Source organism: Phodopus roborovskii, unplaced genomic scaffold, assembly GCF_943737965.1.
Source record: "Phodopus roborovskii unplaced genomic scaffold, PHOROB, whole genome shotgun sequence".
Lineage (NCBI taxonomy): Eukaryota > Metazoa > Chordata > Mammalia > Rodentia > Cricetidae > Phodopus > Phodopus roborovskii.
Window position 1 is genome coordinate 14791237 of NW_026125281.1, and position 20674 is coordinate 14811910.

The 20674-nt window shown below is 41.2% G+C and overlaps 1 protein-coding gene across 1 annotated transcript; it reads left to right on the forward strand.

Moving 5' to 3' along the window:
• Positions 1 to 617: 617 nt before the first annotated feature.
• Positions 618 to 8259, forward strand: LOC127231747 (cholesterol 7-alpha-monooxygenase). Its single transcript, XM_051197480.1, has 6 exons — positions 618 to 784; positions 2511 to 2751; positions 3626 to 4212; positions 4873 to 5003; positions 6700 to 6875; positions 7437 to 8259. Exons 1-6 carry the CDS (start codon positions 705 to 707, stop codon positions 7734 to 7736), a joined length of 1515 nt encoding a protein of 504 aa, XP_051053437.1. The 5' UTR covers positions 618 to 704; the 3' UTR covers positions 7737 to 8259.
• The last annotated feature ends 12415 nt before the right edge of the window (positions 8260 to 20674 follow it).

Genomic DNA, 20674 nt, shown 5'->3' on the forward strand with positions numbered 1-20674 from the left:
AATAAGCTATGGCTACCTGGAAGATGAGGTATCGAGAAATACTCTCTCTCTCTCTCTCTCTCTCTCTCTCTCTCTCTCTCTCCCTCCCTCCCTCTTTGATAATGGCAAAATAACACGTCATGGTCAACATGAAACACCTGTGAAGCTGCAAACAAAACTAGCAATCAAACAAGAAAGTTGTCCCACCTGTTGTCATCTTTTGGATTGGATACTGTATATTTCTGGAAAATTACTTAAATTAATTTCTCCTAAAGGTAACAGCATAAACAACCATTATCGTGACAAAAATCTCCTGCCTGTTTCGGTTTACATCATGCGCAGCATCTGTAAGAGATGTGCTCATCTGCAGTGTGTTTACTTCTGCCTTTTACACACACCGAAGCACAAAGTTAGCTGCCGTCCCTGGGTTTGGATGTTATGTCAGCGCACAAGGGACAGATCTTCGGCTTATCGAGTATTGAAGTGCTCTGCTTGTTTTGGAGCCTCTTTTGATACTATGGACTTAGTTCAAGGCCGGGTAATACTATTTTTTTTCTTTTTTCTACTAGGAGGACAAATAGTTAGTTGTTTGCTTTGGTCACCCAAGTTCAAGTTATTGGATCATGGTCCTATGCGTATAAAGAGTCTAGTTTGAGCCATTTAGGGGCAGCCTTACCTGGCTAAGTGCAGACTCTCCTCTTGGGAGTTTTTCCTGCTTTGCAAAAATGATGACCATCTCTTTGATTTGGGGGATTGCTGTGGTAGTGTGCTGTTGTATATGGGTTATCTTTGGCAGAAGGAGAAGGTATGGAAAGAATTTTTCTTTAATTTGTCTTTTAGCTTATTTTTAGTGTTCTTTACCCTCACCATTATACAGTTTCAAAAAATACTAGTACATTAGCTTTTTTTATTTAAAATTTAAAGCCATACTTCTTTGACTAAACCTAATAAGATGTAGAGTTTCCCTTTGAATATTCATATACACTAATGGTAATGCAGATCTTTAAACATAACTAAAATATTGTAAGTGTTGATGCATGTTTGTGTGTACTTGTATGGGGCACAACTAAGCTGCGAAGGGTGCAATTGGCAATGGTGACATTTGGAAGGGTTCTTTCTGTCACAAGAACTGAGTAGATGCTCTAGCTATGTACGTATTCTTCTGGGGTTTTTTTGCTACACCAACATTAAAATACAGGAATACCCCTGGTGTATCTTCAGCAAGGTAGACTGTGCCTGTTGTCTTACTGTTAAGAACTTCTTTGCCTTCAGATTTATTCGAATTTATGCCTGATAGTTTCTAGTTTTAATTAAATAGCTTGTCTTAATGCTAAGAAAGGACAAATCAATTCTATTTAGTTATTCTAACAAGAGATCACTCGTTTATGTTGGAAAATAAATAAATGAGCTTATAATTTCTAATAAAAACATTTAAGAGAGTTAAACACCAATAAATTATAGTTAATGATCTGCCAATGTTTACCTCACTCAATTTCATTTTATAACAATTTTTCAAATGGGATTCATGTTCTCTTCAGATATCAACACAAAATAATAATCTCCTTTCAGAGTAGGCAATCAAACAGAAGATTCATGTGTGCTATGAAAGAGCCCCACCATTGAGCCATACCTCAATGCCAATATTTTTAAACTATGTAGAGTTCAAAAACTTGAGTCCTGTAGCCTTTTCTGTTAGTTGGTGTTTCACATCTTCAAAGAAAAGGAAAAAGGAAACATTTTAGACATATGGGTAAATGATTCATGGAACAAGTTTAAGCACTAGATGATAGCTTCATTTCTACAATGAGAGCAAGAATCTTGATAGCTCTGTTAACAATTTCAGCCCTGTCACTGGGAAAAGCAATCAGAAATATGTGGTGATGCTTTATGATCTAAAAAATAGAGCTTGCCTGAAGATCAGAGTGCTTAGCTAGCCACAGCAATCAGCTATAGAGGCCAGGCAGTGGTGGCACACATCTTTAATCCCAGCAGCCACACCAGTTAGCCATAGAGGATGGGGGTTTGTGGTACTTGACGATTCCCAGCTCTAGAGAAGAATATAAAGCAGGTAGAGACAGGAGCACAGTGTATTCAGTCTGCAGTCACGCTGAGGGTAGGATCGCTCCAGCCTTGGTAGAGAACTCTCTGGTGGTTGGCTGCTTTGCTTTTCTGATCTTCAGCGTGAATGCCTGTCTCTGGGCTTTTATTGTTTGTGTTGCAGACATAGACATAGTAAACAATTTAATGGGTGCTTGAGGTATGTAGGTATGTATGTATATATGGTGCTGGATAGACTGTAGATGGGCTGGTGGATGGGTTGATGAGTGGGTAGATTTAGTAACCATCTTCACCAATATCTTAGTAGGCTAAAAAGCCCACTGTTTTAGTAAAAGAGTGTAGAACCTACCAAAAGAAGTATCTATAAACTGTAGTTATGTAGCTTGGAATAAGTGGTAGAAACCAGGAAAAATCTGGCTTACATACAAATGCTAAACATGTAATTTCATAAACCTCTCAAATCTGTCTCTCAGGAAAGCAGGAGAACCTCCTTTGGAGAATGGGTTGATTCCATACCTGGGCTGTGCTCTGAAATTTGGGTCCAATCCTCTTGAGTTCCTGAGAGCAAACCAAAGGAAGCATGGTCATGTTTTTACCTGCAAACTAATGGGGAAATATGTCCACTTCATTACAAACTCCTTGTCATACCATAAAGTGTTATGTCATGGAAAATATTTTGATTGGAAAAAATTTCATTACACTACTTCTGCGAAGGTAATTAGTTTATACAGATTTGATTCATTTCCTAGCCTGTTCATGTATTAGTTTATTCAATTGATCCAATGTTTTCAGATTGTAGGATAGAGGGAACATAAAATCAGGAAGTCTCTTGGTACCAAGTATTAAAAAGTCAAGATGGTGAACGCCTTTAATCCCAGCACTTGGGAGGCAGAGGCAGGCGGATCTCTGTGAGTTTGAGGTCAGCCTGATCTGGTCTACAGAGCTAATTCCAGGACAGGTTCCAAAGCCACAGAGAAAACAAAACAAAACAAAAAGTCAAAGTAGATGTATGTGAATTTGTCATTAACGATGACATACATAAATTACTTTGTAAGTGCTTCTTGAGCCAAATGACACTATAGGAAAGTACAAACTTGTAACATCCAAGCTGCCATCTACACAGCATTCAGAGTAGGGTGCTGGCACACTAACACTCAACACATCTATTACCACATCATGCACACGAATGTCTCGTTCATTAAGAAGTCAGCAGAATATTTAAGAATCATGCACATGTTATCAAGAATCTCTATTCTAAAGAACATAACACTGATTTTTTTATAAGAAAATATTAGACATGGTCTCTGTCAGTAAGTAGATTAAAGTCTGGTTAAAGGGCATCTGCAAAGTAAGAAAGGTAAAGATAAAAATCAATGTTCCATTAGTTCAGAGAGGCTTCCCTGAAAATCTGGGACTTAAACTTGACCTAGAAGGAAGAGTATATCTTAGTTTGCCTTTGGAAAATGCTGTGAAATCGTATGCGGAAAGGCTACACAGAGATGTATGTATGTATTTAGCCCATCTTCCAGCCATTTCCTCACACCCAGGTTTAGCTCCTCCACCTTTGACGGATTTTATTTTCTACCAGGCATTTGGACACAGAAGCATTGACCCAAGTGATGGAAATACCACGGAAAACATAAACAACACTTTCACCAAAACCCTCCAGGGAGATGCTTTGCTTCTTCTTTCCGAAGCCATGATGCAAAACCTCCAATTTGTCCTGAGGCCTCCTGATCTTCCTAAGTCAAAGAGTGCCGTCTGGGTCACTGAGGGGATGTACGCCTTCTGCTACCGAGTGATGTTCGAAGCCGGGTATCTAACTCTGTTTGGCAGAGATACTTCAAAGCCGGACACACAAAGAGCGCTTATTCTAAACAACCTTGACAACTTCAAGCAATTTGACCAAGTCTTCCCGGCGTTGGTGGCAGGCCTCCCTATTCACTTGTTCAAGACAGCACATAAGGCCCGGGAGCAGCTGGCTGAGGGCTTGAAGCATGAGAACCTCTCTGTGAGGGATCAGGTCTCCGAACTGATCCGTCTGCGCATGTTTCTCAATGACACTCTCTCCACCTTTGACGACACGGAGAAGGCCAAGACACACCTCGCTATCCTCTGGGCCTCTCAGGCAAATACCATTCCTGCAACTTTCTGGAGCTTATTTCAAATGATCAGGTGACTAGCAATTTAAGTGTTTATTCTTCATAGTGACAGAAATTACAATTTTAACTAAAACCCCAAAAAGACCAGCAGAGCTTTCTTTGCTGTTGGTCAAGAGTGTGATACTCCGTGCCTGTGTTTGACATATATATCTCAGAAGTAGCATTTTGTAAGAATAGAGTCTCACCAGAAAGGGATGTTTCAGAAGCCACAGAACTTAATCTGATGGCACTTGGTCAATACAGGTCCCCTGGCCAAGTCTTGCTCTTAGCCCCATAGTGTTCCTCTTAATGTCAAGCCAGATCTATGACTGCAATCTTCATCATGATTTTAAATGATGGCTGACTTGCCAATGTGGTAAGGGCAGAGGCCACGCCTTACTAATTTGAATATTCCTGTTTTCCTGCTGCCTATATATTTATAGCAGAGTTGTAACATCAATTTCTTAGAATCATTGGTTTATAGAAATCTGATCAAAGCTTTGCTTTTGCATAGCAATGACCCTTCGTGAGTTCAAGGACATGAATCCAGTTCAGAATACAGGACAAGTAAATGGCAATGCCCTTCCATTGCATACTCCCTGGTAACACGATCACTCCATTTAAAGAAATGGAGTTCTTATTCATTTGCAGCTCTCTGAATAAGGAAATATTTTCCATACATCTCTTTTCATAGGAGCCCTGAAGCATTGAGAGCAGCCTGTGAAGAAGTGAACGGACTATTACAGAGTGCTGGCCAAAAGCTCAGCTCTGAAGGGAATGGCATTTATTTGGATCAAATACAGCTGAACGACCTGCCAGTACTAGGTGTGCTCTCTAGGCTGCCCCTCATTCACATGTCACCAGTAACAATGCTCAACACATCATGTACTGCATTCTCCATATTACGCCAAGCAGTCTGATAACTGGGGATGCTTCCATTTTTACCTAACAAATAAGGAACTGAGACCCAGAGGGTGGGATAACACCAGGGTCAGAGGGTGGGATGGTGGCAGCCCTAGCATAGAACATTCGATACTCAGTTGCTCTGTGTCCTTTGCCTCCTTTTTTAGTTCTCCAAAACCATAATCTCAGGGTTGAGGAAGCATAGAATTAAATGTGAACAAAGCAGCATGGTTGGCTTGTGTGTTGGGGCTGAGGCTTTTCTTCCCTTGTTTCTGTATTTTCTAGAATACAGTAGTACCACGTGTTATAGTAAAACAGCCTTTTTACATCCTGTTCTATAAAGGACAGAAGCCCCCATATGTTTTGAGGGCCGTTTAGCTTATTAGAAGTGAAAGAGCCTAGATCCAGCGCTGCCTGATTTGGGAGATGGCCTTGTCACTTTGCTTTGGACGCCTCCCTTCTCTCACTTGCAAATAAAGGCTAAGCATTTGTCATCACATACTCACTGTAGCCTGCACCCTGGGAACACGGCAGTTGGCACCTAGAGGCTGGCAGGCAGGACTGGACCTCACCTAGACTTCAGCAGTTCTGAGGTTTATCTTGCTTTACTTTACCTAGAAGCAGGGTGTGGTTACACACCATCAGAGAGATAATGCATGGCTGAAAATGGGGTTTCCTCAACACTGAGCAGTAGATTCATGAGATGCTTGGAAAGACTCCTTATCAGTATGTTTAATCCCCAAAATGGTCAACAACCATTCACACAAAATTGATCACTAATTTTTCCAGTTGGATTAGCTGTTTAGTGTTCTACAGAAATAAGACTAATCTATCAAGTGAGAGGTGTTTATCTAGTTCCCATTGATGGTGAGGAACATTATATCATCCAAAATGTCATTAACTTACATCAGTGGTTCTCGGCTTCCCTAATGCTGTGACCCTTTAATGCACTTCTCATGTTGTGTGACACCCCCAACCATAAAACTACTTTGACTGCTACTTCACAACCGTAACTTAGCTACTGTTGTGAAGCATATTGTAAATATCTGTGTTTTCTGATGGACTTAGGTGTCCCCTGTGAAAGGGTCATTCTACTCCCCCCACCCCCACCCCCACAGGTTGAGAAGCAATGACTAAGATGCTCAGATTGAAAGTCTCTTTCAGAGCAGCTGAGTCTAGAAGAACAGCACAGTGGTGACAGAAGCAGCTTTGGGCAGTTGCCATTTGTTATCTGCCATTGGTTCATTCTGTATACAGATTGTCAGAAGCATTCCAGACTTTATGTGAATGTAGCCTTTAAAGGCAACAATTCAGGGCTGGAGAGATGGCTCAGTGGTTAAGAGCACTGGCTGCTTTTTCAGAGGACCCAGGTTTGACTTGCAGCACCCACATGGTAGCTCACAACCATCATGACTCCAGTTCCAAAGGGTCTGACGCCGCCTTCTGACCTCTGCAGACAGCAGCCATGCATACATGCAGGCAAAACACCCAGCAACATAAAAATAAATAACTTGGAAATATTTTTACTATGTAAATTATTTTCTCCCGACTGACATTTCCTGTGCCCCACCCTCTTTCCTTCCCTCCCCTCTTACTTCTTTTGTTTGGAATTCTTTAGATAGCATCATCAAGGAGGCTCTGAGGCTTTCCAGTGCATCCCTGAATATCCGCACTGCCAAGGAGGATTTCACTCTGCACCTTGAGGATGGTTCCTATAACATCCGAAAAGATGATATCATAGCTCTTTATCCACAGCTAATGCATTTGGATCCTGACATCTACCCAGACCCTCTGGTAAGTTCCTGCTCATCTAAGTTCAGTATCCAGGTGACAGCCTGGATAAGGAATAGGAATAAGGAATGGATTTGCAGTTACGGCTTTGATTTACTCATCGAAGCCATGGAGATCGTCTCATTTATTACAATAAATGTTCATGTTTTTGGAAACTTTGGATAGAGGCAAGAGTTTTGAACTTTTAGACCTAATATTATTCATTTCATAGTTTCTGCTAGATTATATTTTCAGTCATAGCAAAGCTAACCCCCCTTAAAAAGTACCTTCTCCCAAATTCACACTGATGAAGGGTAATGTATTTGACTTGCTACTTCCAATGTCCGTTTAGAGCCGTTTGCTTCTTTTGACTAACTGAAGAATGAGTCTCCAGGCACATAGAGGCTTCTTGGTCCACTAGCTCTTCATAAGCTCTTTCCAGTATCACCTTGTTCAGTGATGGGTGTGTGCTAACTTTCAGAGAATGGTGTTATTAGTAGAAAATTACTCACTGGATCTTATGGGTCAAGAATGAGACAAATTTCTATCATAATAACTCATTGGCTTCTTGTCTCTTTATTGCAGACTTTTAAATATGATCGATACCTTGATGAGAACAAGAAGGCAAAAACTTCCTTCTATAGCAATGGAAACAAACTAAAGTATTTCTACATGCCATTTGGATCGGGAGCCACAATATGCCCCGGAAGACTATTTGCTGTCCAAGAAATCAAGCAATTTTTGATTCTGATGCTCTCACACTTTGAACTGAAACTTGTGGAGAGCCACGTCAAGTGTCCTCCTCTAGACCAATCCAGGGCAGGCTTGGGGATTTTGCCACCATTAAATGATATTGAGTTTAAATATAAATTGAAACATCTGTGACATGTGGTTGGAAGCAGAGGGCACTGGATGATGTTGCTGGACTGCAGGGAGGCTCACTAAACAGGCCCTTGGAACAGATGCTCACCAATGCTTCCCAGCAACTGACTGTGCCTGTGAAAAGAACTGGTACCCAGGGCACCACTCTGCATCCTCGCTGAGTTCCTGGGTGCTCAGATGCTGAGGCCTGAGGTTCACCGCTCCCTTTTGTTTTTGTTTTCAAGGTGAAGATATTCCAATTGGCAGAAGTTTTTTTTCCTAAGGAAATTGCTTTATTTTCTTTTTAAAATGAAAACTACTGATTAATTATGAAAAGGCTTCAAATTCACGTTTTAGTGAAATTGTTATTTTTTCACTAGTGCAGTTCTTCAGGTGTGAGCATATATTACAAAAACGTTTTAAGGGATCATATCATGCTTTGCACAAAGGGAAAGGAAAATGTTATTCAACTTCTTTGATGTCTAGTGGTGAGAGCTTTGAAAGTGATGCTGCTGCTCTGGAAACACTATGGGAAGTTTTTATACTTTGCTGCCAATTTTAATATATCATTGCTGGAAATTCTCACCCCAGTTTTTAATTGCCTCTCTCTCTTCTTTTTGACATTCACACCAATGAGAAGAGTTTTTCAGAGATCAAAGAGACCTCCCCAGAACCCCATCTCTGATGTTTTGATGCCTTTAATCCCAGCACTCGGGAGGCAGAGGCAGGCAGAGCTCTGTGAGTTCGAGGCCAGCCTAGTCTACGGAGTGAGTTCCAGGCAAACCAGGGCTACAGAATGAGACCTTGCCTCCTAAAGAAATAAACGAGGTCAATTTTATGTCATAATTGATTATGAATCAATATAAAGGAGAAATTTAAAAACAGAACTCCAAGGAAATGACCATTTAAATAGTCTGTTTTAGTTAAAATTAACTATGAATTATGTGGAGTTCCTTAAATGCATGTTAACATTATATGTTCCTTTAAAATGTCTTATGTTTTATCTCTGAACACCTTGTAGATGGAAAGCAATAACAGTGTTTAAATACTGAGTCAATAAGACCTTACCTATGTACTTTACGAGTATTATCAGCTGTGCCATTTTTACTGACATATCTATATATATTTATATGTAAATTATATTTATCTTTTATCTTGTACTACAAATATAAGAAAATATTTTAACATCTAGTAAGCTTAAAATTACCTACCTTTTAGAAATGAAAATATGAACAATTTGTGTTTGAAACTTTGAAATAGAATGTTTATTTATCTACTGATAAGTTAAAATAATTTTATCTGATTTATTTAAAATATTCATAATTTCAAGAAACCCAAAATTATTCAAAGTAATCATTCACTCAAAGGTTTCCCTAAGGTTACAGAAAATTTAGTAAAATGTTTTTGCGTGGGGGACTGACTCAGGGTCTAGGGAATGCTGGGCAAGTACTCCAACAGTCAACTGAACCTGTAAGACTCCTTAAATCTTACCACTAAATAATGTCATGGAGTTATTACCTAAGTAGGATATTTTTCCTTTCTTTTTCAATTGACAGAGTCCCACAGCAATGCAGCTGGCTGGAGTGGTTCACATAGCTGAGCAGGCTTTGAACTCACCATACCCTTGCCTTTTCTTTTCTAGGAAGTTATTTTCCAAATCAAGAAAATTAAATTGTTCAGATGAGGCATAACAGTAACAGAATTCTGTTGTATACTAATATGTATTAAACTGGATTCCTAATGTGTGTTTTCAAATAAGTTTTATGACTCTCTGAATTCAATGTATCCACACACCTTTCCATGGCTTTTTAAAGGTGTATTTTTCATACACAGAATGATGGATGCCATGACGATGCCTTGTTTCCATGTCCTTAGCCCCGTGCGGTGATGGTTGGTAACTGGTAGCCCACGGTCCAAAGTTACTCTTTCTGTTTTGGTGCAGCCAAAGTGTTTTTACATTTTAAATGCTTAGAAAAAAGGCAAAAGACTATTTTGTGTCATATGTGAAGTATATGAAGTTCAGATTGGCGCACCCATGAATAAATTTTTATTGGAACACCATATGCCTACTTTTTCGCATTACATATATGGTTCCCCTTTTTATTGTGTGTGTATTTGTGTGGTGTGCATTTGTGTAGAGGCACGTGTGGTGTGTGGTGAGTACATGTACACACACATATGTGTGCCAGTGTGTAGAGACCTGAGATGGATGCTGAGTGTTTTCTCCGTTGCCCCCACCTTCTACTGAGCAGGGTCCCTCACATGCATAGGCTGGTGTGGCCAGCCGGTGCGGTCTCTGCCTCCTGAGCACCGGACACTGATGTGCATGAAGTTACCACACCCTCTTTGCATTTACAGTGGTGCTGGGGATGTGCTTCCATCTTCCCACTTGAATAGCAAGTACTCTGCCTGCTGGGCCCATTGTCTACAGCTTCTTGCTATGAAATTGAAAAGCCAGGAGGCTGCAGCACAGACAAGAAGGAGACAGAGCTTAACCGTTTCTTCTTCATAGGGGGGGAAAAAACCAACAACAAAAAAACCCAGCAACAAACAAGACAAACCCAAAAAGCCAAAGACAAAAGCTTCCAAGTATTTGCCAATTCTAACTGTATAACAAACCACTTAAAAATGTACCAGTACCTGAGATGGCTCAGCGGTTAAGAGCACTGACTGTTCTTCCAGAGGACCCAGGTTCAATGCTCAATGCCCACATGGCATCTCACAGTTGTCTATACCTCAAGTTCCAGGAGATCTGACACACTCACACCAATGCACATAAAACTAAATAAATTATTAAAAATATACCAGTATCTGTTAAAATTTAAATACACGAGGGGGATTAATTTAAAAAGCTGTAGATATAATTTTATCTGAAATAATCTTAATTTAGGAATTAAAGACTATACCATTCAATTTGAAGAAAAAAAACTTTATTTGAAAAAGTAATCTACATTAAAAAACAATTCTGTACACACACACATATACATATATATGTTAAAATATCTTAATAAGTCCTGTTTTATACCAACTAAATATAATTAATAACTATTATAATAGCCTAATGTAAGGTGAAATGGGCATGAGCAAAGCAATGGAAACTTTCCAGTGTAGATTCCAAATGTGCACATGGCTCATGTGTCATTGCAGTTTCCACCCTGGGGCTCATGTTCCTATCACCTCTGTATGTCACACAAGAAGGAGAGTCTAGGAAGGTAAGTCATTGGCCCTCCATCCCAATGTTGTGACAAATGGCAGAGATGTGAGAATTGGTACCCAGGCTGCTATGTGCTTCAAAGCCAAGATTTGGCAGGAGGTCCAGATAGCAGACTGGTTTAATTCATATCAGTAAAAAATAAGACACAAAAAAAAAACAATCTATGAGATCATTCCCGTTCCCAGGTCTTCACTGGCTGGGAACATCACTCAGTCGAAAAGTATGGGTACTTCAGCCTGGGATTAGCTGGTCAACAGGAATAGAGAGGTGTCTGAGGGCTCTGAGAACCAAGGCAGGCTGTCACATATCAACTATGTGTCATCCTCACCTCAGCTCAGACAAAAGCAAAGGTCTCTGACCACTGACATAACATGAGCTACTTGTTGTGTAGTCTTGTGATGTTCTTAGGGTTGTGGTTATATATGTTTAAGAAAGGGAAACCAAGGCTTTAGTATTGGTCTCAGTAACGGATGGCATTCGTTATGAAGCATCTCTCAAAGGTTATCACCACACATACTAATAGTAACCCAGTCCCACCCATACCATGAGAAAGAAGGCAGTGGTAAAACTCCTCAGACCTTCTCACCCTATCTACAGTCTGTAGTCCAGATCCTTTTAGTTAGGAGCCGATAGTCAGTAAACAGAAAAGGCATTGTGTTTAAAATTTTTCACAGTGCAAAAATAGGGCACATGGGACTCTAGAAATCACTTATTTTTCCACTATGTGGTATTTGCACTGAGCTAACTGTGCATTTCCCAATATGTTGTTCACCCTCCAAATAACAGGCTTTAGACTTCTAACACTCTGCTCATCTATAAGCACATCTGTGGAAAACAAAAGAATTAAGAAGAAGTAATGCTAGAAATATTTCCATGTGTAAAAGCGTCTACCTTTCCTATGGGGCATCAGATGCACGGCCTCACTCACTCTAGGCAAGTGCTTGATCACTGGGGTCTACTTCCAGGCCCAAATGCTCGCTTTTGCTAAAATAAGTGAGTACACACAGTCTGGGGTGTCAACTCCATTTGAAAGAGCTGTTCCCCATTCAGTGCTATCTAGTAAAGCAGTAGTAAACCAATTAGACTATAGATTTGACAATACTTATCATAGGTCAAACAAGTGGCCCTTAGAGTCACGAGCACTTGTGTGAATCTGACAGAGAAAATTAACTTTGAAAAAAGTTAAAAAAAAAAAAAAAAAACCACAGTGGGCCTCCACTTTGGCCTAGATTGAGTAGTCGTTTGCATATTCTTTCCTTTCTTCCTTTGGTCATGCTCGCTTTCGTTCAGGTGGTTTGAGAAGTGTGATGCTGGTGAGGTTGTCTTTGATGATTTTCATGATTTCAAGTTCCAAGTTTGCCATTTTGAATCTAGCTTCTTGGGTCCATTGCAGTGAGCAGGAGTGGGGAGCTCTCAAGGGAAATGGCGAGTTGGACTATTGTCTTTCCCACCAGCATCAACACGACACTATGCACAGCCCTCTGCTCTTCTGCCAAGAAAAGCAGGGAAACTCGGTTAAACCCAGATGGACCAGAACCTTGTCTTACCGGCTTGAAATAAAGAGGAAAGGGTGGGAGGGTGTGCTACTTTGCCTGTGTGTGTGTGTGTGTGTGTGTGTGTGTGTGTGTGTGTGTACACATGTATACGTTTCAGAGAAAAAAATGGACAGTGTTCCCCTGAATGATTTTTGAGAAGGAATTCTGCCTCTGAAACAACAAGATCTGGGAAACAGTGTTTGGGTGGTGTTTCTGGAACTGGGATTCAAGCCGTGTTACCTGTCACTTACAGAAGCCAAAGAACAGAGACTGTCAGCAAACTGAGACAAGAGATTACTATGCTAGAGATCTGCCTTACATCTTATACAGGTAGCACATTATATGGGGGGGGGGGAGGGTGGAGGCTGTTACTCATTCTAGAGTTCAGTCCTGCCCTTTGACCACTGGTCATGTGGACAGGCACATTTTCAGTACTTGACATGTCTACCATCATCTCTCAGGGTCAACCTTTGCACTCATAACTCACTCTGAGATGTTTGGGTTCTGGCACTTTCTCAATCACTGAGTCATGTTGGTTTCTGCTGGTATCAACCTTGTATTCACGAGGAACATTAAGGCAGGGAGTGGGGTTAACAGAACAAATGGACCATTAACAATGTGTTCGTATGCGCAGATGGTAAGGATGTTGGTGCTGGCTCCTTTATGATGTGGAATTTAGGCATGTCTTTATAACACACAGACAGTGTTCCTAGCCATCCCTCCTGCCTGCTATTATTTAGAACCCTATGTGTCAAAGCAATAAAATTAATCTTAGCCCTTTTCTTAAGAAATAACAAAAAAGTAGGGAATGTCCACTAGAAGTTTTTAATTAATTGATTATTCTGCTGGAGTCTAACCTAGGGCCTTGTACATGACAAGCAGGTACTCTATTGCACAACAATGTAGCTAGCCCTGGTATTCATCTTTGTTCTTGGAATGTGTCAGTGGGAAGATGGTTAGAGGAACTCTTAGGAACACAGTGACAGCACCCAGAGCGTGTGCCCTCAGGCTACCATGGTGTGTGACAAGGGCCAATTGGGCATTTCTAAGCCAGAGCACAAGTGCTTCTACCAGCACTGTGGTCATGGAAAAGTGTCCACTGTGCAGAGCCAGCTGTCCCTCTTTGCTTCTTCATGTTTTTGGAGGCGTTGCCAAGAATGCCAGCTTCCCAAAAAGGATAATCATATTTCATTGCACAGTCCTCAAAGGCCCCTTTTCATATCAGGCAGGCACGTGTTCAGAGTTTAAACACTGAGGACCAGGGCACATGAACAAATGATTTATGTGGAGGCGTTCTGTCCTGTTTTTTTTCTCTGTTGTCCAAGCTCCGTCAGGCACAGCACTATTTGGTGGCGTTACTAGGAAGCCTTTCGCTTTTTTCCATTGATCTCCCATCCTAGTAAAATATTGGGAAAGAATGACACGCAGAACTGAGCATGCAGCCAGCAGGTGCCCAGAGTGTCTGACTGGGTGGATTTACTACTGACAGAGTCGGTGGACACAGAGGGCTCTGGACTGTGAGGCGATTGCTGGGGGCTTTTGGAGGAAGAGAAGAAGGCTGGAACAGCATTGCTAAAGATGAGCTGTGGAGCCAAGGCCAGCGGAAGGTGGACAGTGTCCTTTCTCCATACAGTCAGCCCATTTGTCCTCTACTGTGTAGTAAGGAAATTTCAGAAATGTTTCACTTCGTGGGGTGCTGAGCCTGTTTTCTATTTATAATGAAGCATTTGCTTAGGGGCCACGTGGATATAGCCTATTCACTGTACAGTTTCCTAGTTGCTGGGAGATGGGTTTGCACTATTGTTCACCACACACAGATTTCCTTTTATCATAAGTAGATCATGTCAGGTTCTAGCAGTAAAGATTATTGTCCGGGAATAACACAGCTCTTTACACGGTCCAACATGTGTTCTGAGCAGTTTCTAATGAGCACAGTGTTCGAGGCCAAGAGTGTACTGTATTAAATAAACTTTGTCATAAATGGGACTTACATTCCCAGAACAAAAAGCAGAAGCTGGTTTAGCCCTTTACATGGAGACTGGAAAGTGCAGACTGGGAAATCACAGTCCATCCTGAAGGTAAGCAAGGCAGCTAGGGCAGCTGGGTCTCTGGGAGCAGGAGCTTGCAGCACCTACATGGGACATGGTGCCAGTCAAGAAGCAGTAGCTTGGGTTGGAAGAAAGGCCACGCTATAACCTCAAAGCCTACTCACTAGTGACCTGCTCCTTCCAGTTCAGCCCCACCTCCCAACGATTCCACAATCTCCCAAAGAAGTGCTGCCAGCTAGGGACTGAGTGTTCAGGCATACCAGCATAACACCAGCATTAATCCCGTCCAATGCCCCCAGTTACAAAAACACCTTTCGCTGGAGAAATCATACTCTCCCCCTACCCTCTTCAAATTTCAGGAATAGCTGAACCGCTCTTTTGTGTGGGAGTAGAAATAGGACTGGCAAGAAGAATATTCCGGTAATTGCTGAGGAATGTTCCATTGCTTTCTAAAGCAAGAAGAATGCTATCACAAGATTTGGGACGGTATACTTAGGAATGCTAAGGAATCTTCACACTCAGAGCTTGGTCCTGCCATAGGTACACATGGGACAGATTGACCTAGCCCATTTCCCATTATTCTTCTGTAGAAATGGATTGTCCACGCTTACAGCAGTTGGGGGAAAAGTTAAATTTTTTGGAACTGGAGATAAAATCAGGGGCATGCTTTATAGGACTCATTCTGATCAGGTTCTAGAGGTATTCAGACACATGGGAAGAAAACCACATACTTTTGGGGATGTGTTGGCCTTCCCTTGTACTTGAATTATTAAATTCTAGGTGTGACCTTGATAAGGGCTCTATCATATTCAATTCATCCAGTAAGACAATGAAGAGAAGCACATCTTTTATTTCCCTCACAAATGCTGGGAGCATGAGTAACCAAGATGTTACTGCAGCTGAGTGTCCCAAATCACCAAGGATACACTAGGACAACTATATTGGACTTATGTTACTGTGACACAATGCCTGATACAAGCAAGGGAGGAATGATCTGTTTTGGTTCAGGGTTTCAGAGGTTTCTGTTCACAGTCCTTGGCTCCATTGTTCCCAGGCCAGGGTAGAGACAGAATGTTATGACAGTAGCCATGTATGTTAGAGTCTCCTCATTGCATGGTAGACAGAAAGAGGAAGGGATGGGTATCACAGGAGACCCCTTAGAGACACATTCCAGTGACCTACTTACTCATGCCAATCCCTAAGTCCTAAAGTTCCCATTACTTCCCTAGACGGTGCCATCAGCTGGGAAAGAAACATTTAAAAATGGAAACGTAGGGACATTTTGATTCAAAACATACTATGAACATAATTTATGACTCTGCTACCAGCGAGCCCAGTACCTGGATGGTGGCTAGGGATAACTTCTGTAAGAACACTCCTGGCATAACTCATAAACTGACCTAGACACTCAATCACACCTGCTAAGCTGGCATGACAGAAGAATTGACTGAAGCTGGGCAGTGGTGGCACATCCCTTTAATCCAAGCACTCAGGAGGCAGGCAGATCTCTGTGAGTTCAAGGCCATCCTGCTCTACAGAGTGTGTTACAGTACAACCAGGGCTACACAGAGAAACTTGAGAAGGGGAAGAGAAGGAGAATTGCCTGAAATGACTTGACTTTTGGAGATGCACTTTTAAATAACTCAACCTGAAAACCATGAGACATTGATGAAACAAATTGAAACTGATAAAAGCATCCAGGTACAAGGAGTGGAAGAATTAATTTAATCAAATTAATAACCATATTACCCAACACACTGCAATGCAGTGCCTCTCAAAATCACAACAACAATTTTTAGAATCATAGGAAAAATCTGAAACTTCACTAAGAATCCCAATGCAATTTTATGAAAAATAATATAGCTGTAGACATCACATTTTCTGATTTCAACCTGTATCACAAGTCTATGGTACAAGGTGCTGGGTATAAAAGTAGACAATAGACCAATACAATAGAATAAAGAACACAGAATTAAATGTCTGTATATATGGTTAACCAATTTTAATCAGGGTCACTATGAACACACAACAGAGAAAGGAAAGTCTCTTCAGTAAATTATGTTGTGAAAACTGAATAGCCACATGTAAAAGTATCAAGGTATACTCTTGTCTCATATCTTTACATAGAGAACAGCTTAAAATATATTAGGAACTTGGTGCAAGTTCTGAAAATTAGAACTCTTAGATACAAATGCATGGAAGCTTCTTGGTGATGAATTAAAAAAATATGATGTCAAAAGTATAGCCAACAGAAATAAACACAAGAAAGCAGAACTACATCAAGTTAAAACTTTTCTGCTAAGAAAAAGGCTGGAGAGATGCCTCAGTGGTTAAGAGCACTGACAGCTCATCCAGAGGACCCAGGTTCAATTCTAGTACTCACATGGCAGCTCATAGCTGTCTGTGACTCAATTCCAGGGGATCTGACAATTTCACACAGATATACATGCAGGCAAAACACCAGTGCACATAAAATAAAAATAAATAATAAATTTTAAAATGGGGGAAAAGTCAACAAATTGAGAGGGCAATTGCACTGACTAGTTTTTAAAATTTAAATTAGGAACAAGCTTTTTTTTTTGCCCATCAAACCCAGATCCCTCTCCCTCTCCCTCCAGTCCTCTCCTGTCCCCCACCAACTCCCTATTCCAATCCCTTTCTGCTCCCCAGGGAGGGTGAGGCCTTCCATAGGGGATCTTCAAAGTTTGTCACATCATTTCGAGCAGGGCCTCGGCCTTCCCCCCCCCCCATGTGTTTAGGCTGAGAGAGTATCCCTCTGTGTGGAATGGGCTCCCAAAGTCCATTCATATCCTAGGGATAAATACAGATCCACTACCAGAGGCCCCACAGACTGCCCAGTCCTCCTAACTGACACCCATGTTCAGGGGGCCTGGGTCAGTCCTATGCTGGTTTTCCAGCTATCAGAGTGGGGTCCATGAGCTCTGACTAGTTTTAACTGTCAGCTTGATACAACCTACATTCTCCTGGGAAGAGTCTTCCAGAGGAAGGATCTAGATAATCTTGGCCTGTGTCACATCTACAGGGAATTGTCTTCATTGTGAATTGATAAAGGAAGACATAACCTATACTGCGGGCATATATAAGAGTAGAGAAGTCCAGCTAAGCACAAGCAAGCTGGTGAGTGCGTCTCTGTCTTCGACTCCCTCTCTCTCACTATGGATATGACATGAGTGTTTTGCGTTCCTGCCATCATGACTTCCCCACACGATGGACTGTAACCTAGAATTTTGAGCCTAATTAAACCTTTTCTCCTCTAACTTCCCTATAAAATACAAGAAGTATTTGCTTTTCTATTTATTTGTATATGTGTGGGCATGTAAGAACCAGAGAGAACATTGGATATCCTGGGGTTGGAGTTACAGGTTGTTGTGAGCCATCAACATGGTGCTAAGAGGAGAACTTAGGTCCTCTTCAAGAGGAACAGATGCTCTTAACACTGACCCATTTCTCCATCCCATTAGTATTTGTCTTCCTTCCTTCCTTCCTTCCTTCCTCTCCTCTCTCTCTCTCTCTCTCTCTCTCTCTCTCTCTCTCTCTCTCTCTCTCTCTCCTTGTTGTTAAGAGTATTTTATTATAGAAACAGAAATGAAAATAGAATAGTGGTTTATAGGATCGGAGAAAATATTTACAAGCCATGTATTTGAGAAGGGATTAAAACCCAATATTTATCAGGACTTACGCGAGTTAACCTCAAAATACCTTAAAACTGGGCAAAGCACCTGAATAGACATTTCTCTAAAGAAGATATAAAGGTTGCCATTAGATATCTGAAATATTGCTCAATACCATTAGCCATCAGAGAAATGAGTTTCAAGTTGCACTGGGATATTACACTATACCTATGAGAATCATTTCTATAAAAAGGTAAGACATCACAAACATTGGAGAACATGTACCCCTGTATACCACTGATATAAATGTAAAAATGCATTCAAAATGAGATTGTTTATACGAATAACTGCATGGGAGTTCTTCAAATGTTGAAAATATTACCACTATATGACATAGCGATGCCACTTCTGGGCATATATCCTAAAGGAATGAAGAAGTAATCTCCTAGAGACATTTGCATTCTCACATTCTCTGCAATGTTACTCACCATAGCCAAGGTATAGAAACCGCATAAGTTTCTAGTGATAGCTAATTACAGGAAACGTGGTCCACACATGAAATGGAATATTGTTCAGCAACTAAAGGGACATTCTTGGACTTGGGACATCAACAAAACAAAATTATGCTATGTGCATTTAGGTATGTAGCTTTAGGAAAACCACATATGCATGATTTATACTTGAAAACTAAAAAGTCAAACTCATAGAAGTGATAACTAGAGCCAAGTAGAGGGAACATAGAGAGATGTGAACCAAAGGGCACAAAGCAAGATTCTGTGAAACTGATAGACAGCATGGGGGATGATTTTCTGGTTACAAAAAGCAAGCACAGACATCCATACACATCTAGGATTCCCCCTAGTCCCATGTTCCTCTGGGTAAGTAAGGCTCTCTGCTAGGGACTTTGGCTTATATGTGGTAGTGGGGCCTTTAGAAGTTAGTAGACAGTGACCCTCTAACTTCCCAAGTACCCATGCAATCAAAGTGACTCACATTGGGCATCTAAGTTAATCTTGTGTTATTTTATCCTGACCTTCAGAAATGAGGGAAGAGCATGAGCACGATGTGTGTTGCTTTGATGCTTTATTCTCATTTCATGCAATTTACCATTGGTTCAGGAAAGAGCTCAGGGCCGGTGATAGGTAGGACACACAGCCTCAGTATTGGCAGAAGCGATTCAGAGAGGTGGAAAGACTCAGCAGCCACTGCAGTACTTCCAGTCTAGTCTGATCACTTAACAAATGCAAAGTATGTAATTCTAACTCCATGTGTAAGTAGAGGGGAGTGTAATACGCGCTGCCCCTTTGAAAATGCTCTGGATGTTTCAGTGGGCAGGGTGGGGATGGAAACTCCTCTCTGAGAGGTGAATAAAGATAACTCCTTCCATCCTGCAGCCAGACCTGGAGGGACCTGTTCTTCGAAGGCCAGCTCCTTCCAGGGACAACTAATTGCTGTTTATATGGCTACTCACTTACAAAACCTCTAGAGTTGCTTTGCTTTAAAGATGTTTGTTTTATTAGTCTACTCTCTTTATCCCTTATCAGCCTCTGCTTACCATAGTAATACTGAGAAACAACCCTGGGACTCAGTGCTTGGAACTAGAACTTCTCACTGGATGTCTTCCAGTGCTGTCTCATGGTGTTTGAAACTTTGGCACAAGATCTAGAGAGTCCTTAATGGCTTACACAGTGTTCACATTTGTTATCTTTGTGAAATGGTGTAACCACTGCTATATCGTTGGTAAATCAAAGGCTTTTAAATCTAACGTCACTTAAGGACATTGGGAAAGATGACTGGTTAGTAAGAATGTACAAAACTGAGAGGGAGGGAGAGAGAGAGGGAGAGGGAACTGGGATTGATATATAGAAGAAGAAGAAGAAGAGGAGGAGGAGGAGGAGGAGAAGAGAAGAAGAAGAAGAAGGAGGAGGAGGAGGAGGAGGAGGAGGAGGAGAAGAAGAAGAAGAAGAAGAAGAAGAAGAAGAAGAAGAAATGTATGGATTCCCCTCAAAACACACTTTCCACAAAGAGCTAGGGTAAGGTGCTGATTTGGAGTAGCCATGTGCCTTCAAGGCTTGGGCCCAAGTCATGTGCATAAACTTCTTAAGGGCCACAAATTACTACACTAAGCAATGGGTGTTGGGGACCTTTCTGAATAATCAGAACTGAGAACAACCAATATGAAAAGGAGGACTCTGTGGAATTGTTCCATGCTTGTGAGACAAACACTTGGAGAAAGGAAGAAAGGAAGGAAGAAAGGAAGGAAGAAAGGAAGGAAGAAAAGAGAAGGGGAGGAAGGTAAAGAGAGAAAGAACAAATGAACAAAATACAGAAAGACAGAAAGAAAGAGTAAAAGAAAGGGGGAGGGAAATAAAGAGAAAGAAAGAATGAGCAAAAGACAGAAAGAATGAAAGACAGACATACAGAAAGAAAGAGAGAGAAGTAAAGAAAGAAAGGAAGGAAGAAAGGAAGGAAGGAAGAAGCAGGCTGGTGGCTGGAGAGATATCTCAGTGTTTAAAGACCACACACTACTCTT

Bases quoted from the DNA above. Each gene is read 5' to 3' on its own strand.
- LOC127231747 (XM_051197480.1), top strand. From the start codon at position 705: ATGATGACCATCTCTTTGATTTGGGGGATTGCTGTGGTAGTGTGCTGT. The intron at 785-2,510 runs GTATGGAAAGAA...TCTGTCTCTCAG, and splicing joins ATCTTTGGCAGAAGGAGAAG to GAAAGCAGGAGAACCTCCTT. The intron at 2,752-3,625 runs GTAATTAGTTTA...ATTTTCTACCAG, and splicing joins ATTACACTACTTCTGCGAAG to GCATTTGGACACAGAAGCAT.